Here is a 7,916-nt window from a genome sequence, read left to right on the forward strand (position 1 = left end):
TATTAGCCATCTAGTTCACACTACTTAGGTATAGCATAGTTTTGGCGTATCCTGTTCTCTTAAGGAAGAGTCCAGGGGCAAGTTAGTCAAGTGGTTGAGTTGCTGCTGATTTTTCATAAGCAGCTTCTGTCTCCCAAGTTACAACATTTTCATAGGGTGTGGCTCCAGAGAAATTAAGCTCATGGAGCCACGCACGAGTTTAATTAGACTATATTATATGGAAAAAGCTTCGCTACCCCCGGACGATCGATCGCCTCGCGTCCTCCGGGTTGCCAGCGTGCCACGCGTCCCTCTCCGTGGCGGAAGCGAATGAGAGACTGGACCCCACCTCCAACCTTATCCTCCCAGATTCATCTTCCTCAACGAAATCCTCATCCTCACGCCCCTGCAGACTGTAGACCTGCAGTAGCTGCATCTCCTCCCCACGCCCGCGACCAGGCGGTAGCCTATGTGAATACGGCCGCGACGGCCGCCGCCTCTCCACCACGCACCACGGCCGCCACCTAGCCACACGTCGCCGGCCCAAGCTCCGCCCCCACAGGCTCGGCCACTCGAGCTCGTCATCTTCTCGTACAAGGACGCCTACGGGGGGCAGCGACGTTGAGACCGGCATGGACCGCGGCGGAGGAGTTGCCAGGCGACCAGGGACGAGCGCCGATGCTGCCAAGGGCGTCGCCGTCTGCTACAACGAGAGGTGGCGTCTGCTACAAGGCGGCGTCTATGTCTGCTACAAGGACGACGGGGTGTGCTACAACTGGTGACGGCCGCCGCTACAAAGGGCGGCGACAACTGCTACAAGCGGCGGCGGGGACGTGCTACAAGCGGTGGACGGCGGCAGCCGTTGCTGCAAACGGCAGCGGCCGTTGCTACAAACGGCGGCGGCCGTTGCTACAAACCGGGCGTTGTTGTGCTGTAAGGAGGCCGGCGAGGCCGTCGGCGGCGGTGGTTGCAGCAAACGGCGGCGGCAGTTGCTACACACCGAGCGCCACCGTGCTACAAGGAGGACGGTAAGGTGGGCGGCGGCAGTGGTTGCGGCAAACGGCGAAGGCCGTTGCTACAAACAGAATCGGCCATTGCTACAAACCGGCCGCCGTCGTGCTGCAAGGAGGCTGGCCGATGGTGAGGTCGTCGGCGGGGCTACCACGGGTTGGCGGCAAAGCTACAAGTTCAGGACGGCGGGGCCACACGCGAGGGGGAGGGGCCGTGGTGCTGCCGGCGCGCGCGGTCGTGCTGCCGGAGCGGGCATCGCTTCTGCTGACGAGCGGCTGGGGTACTGCAATGTGTGCGTCGGGGGGTGAGGGGAGATTTTTTCGTTTTATTTTTTGCATCCACGCTGGAGCGTTGACCCAATCTGACGGTGGCTACCATCCGCATCGAACGGCTGCCAACCCGGGGGATCGGGAATTTGATCCCCCGGGGGACGCTGAGCACTACCCATATTATATAGTCACACGTATATTGGGGGTGTCCTAATTTCTCTACTAATTGGGTCATTGACTCTTGTTCCCTTCCTCCCCACATACTATTGCATTAGATTCATATGCATCCTATTCACCAAGTAAGGCAGCCATGGCTAGGTCAAAGCACAGATGAATAATTATACTCCCTCCGTTCCTTTCTATAGTGCCTATAGATTTTTGGCATTTGTTTCAGAATATAAGGTTTTAGCTTAGCTTTTTTTCAATTACCCCCTCCCCGTTCAGCTCCCAAATCGTTCAGCTCCCAAAATTGTTATGGTAAGTTAGGAAGATATGGATTTCCCAAGTTTTACGTTGATCTCAAATCATTTAGCTAGGGGTCTTGTGCAAAAAATACTCTTGCGCTAATTTCCGTGCCAAAAAACAATAGGCACTATAGAATGGAACAGAGGGAGTATATTATATATCAGAAGCAATTTGGCGTATTGTTTCCAATTATTCTTGCCATTTATCCCATTATGTAATGGCTATTATACCAATAGTATCGTTCGAGATGTTAATGCACGTAAAATTATTTTTCAAGTCTTTCAACACATTTGACATGAAGTGAGTGTGCGTCTTGATTCTTCATGTGAGCATCAATATAGTCCATCCATGCTCCAAGTGCTTCTCCTCCCAGCTTCCATGTGCCCACACTGCATATACTCCTCGCAGTCTCGCACTCACTTGCTTCTCTGTAAAAAAAAAGTGTAACTAATTGTGTACTGTTGAGAGAAGGAGAGAGGAAGACATAGAGTAAGTAGAGCACTACGGTAGAGCAGATTATTAGGGGCAATTTTAAATGCTTTTTGAAATAACTAATGTGCCTCTAATTATTTTTAGGGGCATTTAAAAGTGTCTAATATAATCATATCGCTAAAAACTATGGCCGCATTTTAAAAAAATGTTCCTCAAAATAGTATTTTCTGTCGCACTTTTGAGTTGCATCTATATATTTTTAGACGCACTTTGAAAAATGCCTCTATATATTTTTAACCGCAATTTGAAAAACACCCATATACATTTTTAGCCGCACTTTGTTCATTTTTTTCCTCTAAACATTTTTAATCGCATTTCGGATATTTGCCTCTATACATCTCTAGCCGCACTTTGGCAAATTGGCCCTATACATCTTTAGCCGCATTTTTGTAGATTGTGCCTAAAAATAGCATGTTTTTAGCCGCACTTTGCAAAATGTATAACAATTTTTAGTGGTAGTTTTCAAATAGGCCTTTAAACATACTAGCCACGTGCTGAAGCTATGTGAGGAGAACCTTGAAAGTACCAAGAGAAGAATGAATGAGATATATCTAAAAGTTACTTGATAGCCAAGTAGCCAGTGTCCTGTATTGGGCCAGAGAAGATAAGAACGACACCATTTGCTCATATTGAAATCACATAAGAATCACATGATGGAGAAAGTTTTCACAAATAAAGCAAGCAATAAAAGATCCAATTTGGACAAACAAAGATATCATGATAAGAGATATATAGTGCTTTGAATAAAATAAGGAAGCTCCCCAAGGTTCGTGCATAATTTATAGTGTTTGCAATTGAATACAATATGCACAAACATGGAATCCTTACTCCCTCTATATCATTTAGAACACAACCAAGATAAAGATAATATGCTTATCAAGAATAACTTGAGTCCAACAATTACGAGATATGAGTGCATGACCCACATTAGCGCGCTGCCATGCAGGAGGAGTACGACGCGCTGCAGCGCAACCGGACCTGGGAGCTGGTTCCCCGGCCCCCTCGCGCCAACGTCATCACCGGCAAATGGGTCTTCAAGCACAAGCTCGGTTCCGACGGTACTCTTGAGCGCTACAAGGCGCGCTGGGTCGTGCGCGGCTTTCGGCAACGCGATGGCGTCGACTTCACGGATACGTTTGCCCCGGTTGTCAAACCGGACACGATCCGCACGGTGTTGCACCTTGCCGCCTCTCGCGCGTGGCCCGTGCACCAGATGGACGTCTCCAACGCCTTCCTCCATGGCCATTTGCAGGAGCGGGTGTACTGTCAGCAGCCCATCGGCTTTGTCGACACCGAGCGCCCCGATGACGTGTGCTTGCTCTCTCGGTCCTTGTATGGACTGAAGTAGGCGCCCCGCGCCTGGTACCAGCGCATCTCCGGCTTCCTGCATCAGCTTGGCTTCCGCTCCACGCGTTCGGATGCGTCGCTATTCGTCTACCGGACCGGCAACGACATGGCCTACCTACTGCTGTACGTCGACGACATCATCCTGACGGCCTCCACTGCTGGGCTTCTTCGACAGCTCACCGACAGTCTTCGCGCTGAGTTCGCGCTGAAGGACCTTGGCCCGCTCCACTACTTCCTCGGCATCGAGGTTGTCCGGCGTGTGGACGGGTTCTTCCTTCATCAGCGGAAGTACACCCACGAGCTTCTCGAGCGTGCAGGGATGCTTAACTGCAACCCTGCACTTACTCTGTCGACACGAAGGCCAAGCTCTCCGCCGTTGATGGGTCGGCGGCGTCCGACGCGCTGTTCTACCGCTCCATCATCGGTGCTCTCCAGTACTTGACGTTGACGCGCCCGGAGCTCTAGTACGATGTGCAGCAGGTGTGCTTGCATATGCATGCTCCTCGGGATGCTCATTGGGCTGCGGTGAAGCGGATTCTACACTACGTCTGTGGTACCATTGGCTACGGCTTGTCGTTGCATGCTTCGCCTTCGACGTCGACCGACCTCGTCGCCTACTCGGACGCGGACTGGGCGGGATGCCCGGACACGCGGCGCTCCACCAGCGGTTACTGCATCTACCTCGGCTCGTCGCTTGTCTCTTGGTCCTCCAAGAGGCAGCCCACCGTGTCTCGCTCCAGTGCTGAGGCTGAGTACCGCATTGTGGCCAACGCTGTGGCCGAGTGCACGTGGCTTCGCCAGCTTCTGTTCGAGCTCTCTTGTCCTGTTGACAAGGCTACGTTGGTCTTCTGCGACAACGTGTCGGCCGTCTACCTCTCCGCCAACCCCGTTCATCATCGGCGCACCAAGCACATCGAGTTAGACATCCACTTCGTTCGTGAGCAAGTTGCCCTCCGTCGCGTTCGAGTTCTTCACGTACCGACATCTCAGCAGTTTGCCGATATCATGACGAAGGGATTGTCGTCCACGACGTTTTCGGAGTTTCGCTCCAGTCTATGTGTCGGTGCCGACCCTTCGACTGTGGGGGGTGTTGAGTAACATATTGTATAGGTATAGGTCCCCGTGTTTTTCAGGGTTGTACTGTAATTGTACATGTGTCCGCCTATATATATATATGAGCAGCCGGTCCTATTGGTGCAGTGCAATCTTCAATAACTCTTCTACAACAACTAAAAAGTCCGAACTGATGAAAAGAAACTAGGCATTGACGAGCTCTAGAAGAGGAGAAAAATCCACCACGGATGAGCTGCCTAGCTTAGCTCAAAGAATCTGCCCACCACCGGCAAGACGATGACGCGCTCGCTGACCGATCATGAACCAGCGGCGGTGACGGTGGCGGCGGCGCCATGCTACTGCTGCGGATCCAGGCCAACCACGATCACGAACGTGCCTCGCGGCGACACGATCTATGTACATCCGATCCACGTACACGCCTTAGCTAGTGCACCAACCACGATCGAATATCGTAAGTCCAAGGATCAAGATCACCACAATGCGGCGTGCTACCGCAATGATCGTCGGCGCCGTCGCGCTCTGCTGCTGCCTCCTACTCGCCGGCGGTGGTGTCCGCGCGCAGCCGTTCGACTACCCAACGGCGAGCGTGCCGGCGACACAGGCCAACATGGACGCGGCCCTGCCGCACCACGGCAGGCACGCGGCACCGGGCCGGGTGTCGGCTGCGGGACACGGGGTACTTCAACGACCACGTCACGAGCATGCGGGCCGTGGAGAGGGTGAGCGAGCAGGCGTGCAAGAAGGCATGCACAGACGATCGCGCGCGCGGCGGCGCAGTTCTACTACGGCCCCGACGCCGGCGACGGGTTCACGCTACCTGCAGTCGGAGGTGTTGTCGATGCAGACGCTGCAGCCGGAGGTCGTGCACTACAACTCCACCATGCACATCAAGGTGCAGGCCAAATCGGCCAGGTCTTGACTCTTGATCACTATAATTACAAGGTCTTTGTGGAATGACACGAACTAGAGGCTGGGGCGCCCCATGGGGCGCCTCCTCACCGTACAGTGGCACTCCAATCATGGACTAATCTCGCTCCTAGCAGATTTTATACCATCCAGTTGCAAGTTTGAAATCCTGAGCCTGACCGTTGATGTCCATCAAATCTAGTTTCATGCTAAAATGTATCAGGCCAATGCATTTTCTTATCCATATCCAGTATCTAGGAGCATCAGAAAGACATGTTCCCTTTGTCCCAAATTAATTGACTCCGTTATATCTTAGATAAAGTTGAGTCAATTAATTTGGGATGGCAGGAGTACGTCGTATGTAGGAACAAACCTCATTATTTTGGTACCACAGGAGGCTAGCCAGATGTGAGGTAGATGACAGATAATTCAGAGTAAAAATGTATAAAATGTAATAAAAAAATACACACTGCTCATGTGCAAGTTGACAAGTTGTGACCAATATATTGTATAATAAAAAACTTGGTATCGGACACGTTAAGACTTGACACAATACATCATCGATACATACAAAAAAAAAGCAAGGATGTAACTTGCCAGCTACACTCCCATTTTTCCTTTTTACTTCCTCTGGTGGTCATCTGCTCCCTCGGCATCCAAGGATGTAATGCCTGCGTTAAAATGGATTACTTGCACCTTGCAACTGAGAAAAGAGTGATAGAAGGGAGAGCATGATCACTGTCAAATAATGAATGGACAACTTGATCAATCGTTGATGTCTCCTTTTAAGGTTGTACCTCAAAATGATTGGGTAGCAAGCTAGATTTTATAGGAAATCTGAAGGTTTTGTGATAATTTTAAAATCCTTTGAGAAACTGAACAACCCAACCAATCATGAATACTTCAGAGTTGCTGCACTGACCATCTGATGAAATAACATCTGATGAAGTAACAGTGCAAGCTTTCATATTTGACAGGTGAAGATAGCTCTTTTCTTTTTATGTTTACCATGAAAGAATGGGCCACATAATTTTGTCAATATAAGCGCAGTTGAGTGGCAATGCTAACTGGAAATCTATGTATCCTAGTCTAGAATGCGAAGAGATTTAAAAGGAGCCGTGCAGATTTAACAGCCTGGCAGGTGAAGGCCGGGCGAGTGACGCGGACCAAATTGCCTTCCCAACCGCAGCGTTACTACCACGCACCTCGGCTTCGAGAAGGCTGCCGGCGCCTACGCGGCATACTCCAAGCCAGGAGCGGAATAAGGGCGTTGACGGGTCGGCGCAGTTCTACTACGGCTCTCCAACGCACAGGGCTGGGCGCCGGTGTTCGACGTGCTGCGCCTCTTCCCGGACGACGGGTGCTCGTACCCGACGGTCTGCGGCGCGTACGGCGTGTGCACGGACGCGCAGTGCAGCTGCCCCGACGCGGCCAACTTCCGCCCGGTGGACTTCCGGAGGCCCAACCGCGGCTGCGTCCCAGCAGCAACGCCGGCGACGTCGTGCGGCTCGTCACGGCGGCAGGGCACGCAGCACCGGCTGGTGTCGCTGCGGGACACGGGGTACTTCAACGACCACGCCACGAGCATGCGGGCCGTGGAGAGGGTGAGCGAGGAGGCGTGCAAGAAGGCATGCCTGGACGACTGCAAGTGCGCGGCGGCGCAGTTCTACTACGGCCCCGACGCCGGCGACGGGTTCTGCTACCTGCAGTCGGAGGTGTTGTCGATGCAGACGCTGCAGCCGGAGCTCGTGCACTACAACTCCACCATGCACATCAAGGTGCAGGCCAAATCGGCCAGGTCTTGACTCTTGATCACCATAATTACAAGGTCTTTGTGAAACAACACGAATAAAATTCTGGGCTATATGTACAAATTGCAACATTGCCACTGATGAAAATAATGACACGAAATCTTTTCACCATTCGCTGTTTATTGAGCACCTCCTCACAGACATATGTGACTTCAGAGAAGCACCACTATTGCTGCATCTTGCAGATCCACGCATCAAAGAGGGCCTTGGCCGTTTTAAGAGCGGAGTTTTCCTCTTTATTGTCACCGTCAGCAGAACGCGGAGTCAGAGCACCTCGGTGTCCTCCAGCGGCAGGATGGAAGATCCAGCTTCGGCAAATCTCACAACCGCGAACAGGTGCTGTTTCAGAATCAGCTGCACCAAAGAAGCCAGCGTCAAAAAAACAAAATGCCTATGAATGAATCACTATTCAGAAGGAGGACTTCTGAAAACCAACACACCTGGGTCCAACTTAACGCAGGAGACGCATGAGAAGCCCTTCTTATTCGAATTCGATCTCAGTTCCGCAAAGAAGTACTTTGGGACGAGCTCAACACAGGTGGTGCCCCCTTTCAGCCTAGCA

At 51.9% G+C, this 7,916-nt stretch overlaps 1 protein-coding gene across 1 annotated transcript; it reads left to right on the plus strand.

Moving 5' to 3' along the window:
- Positions 1-5,133: 5,133 nt before the first annotated feature.
- Positions 5,134-7,435, plus strand: LOC127340470 (uncharacterized). Its single transcript, XM_071827695.1, has 2 exons — positions 5,134-5,356; positions 6,831-7,435. Exons 1-2 carry the CDS (start codon positions 5,134-5,136, stop codon positions 7,346-7,348), a joined length of 741 nt encoding a protein of 246 aa, XP_071683796.1. The 3' UTR covers positions 7,349-7,435.
- Positions 7,436-7,916: the final 481 nt, after the last annotated feature.

Source organism: Lolium perenne, chromosome 3 (assembly GCF_019359855.2).
Source record: "Lolium perenne isolate Kyuss_39 chromosome 3, Kyuss_2.0, whole genome shotgun sequence".
NCBI lineage: Eukaryota > Viridiplantae > Streptophyta > Magnoliopsida > Poales > Poaceae > Lolium > Lolium perenne.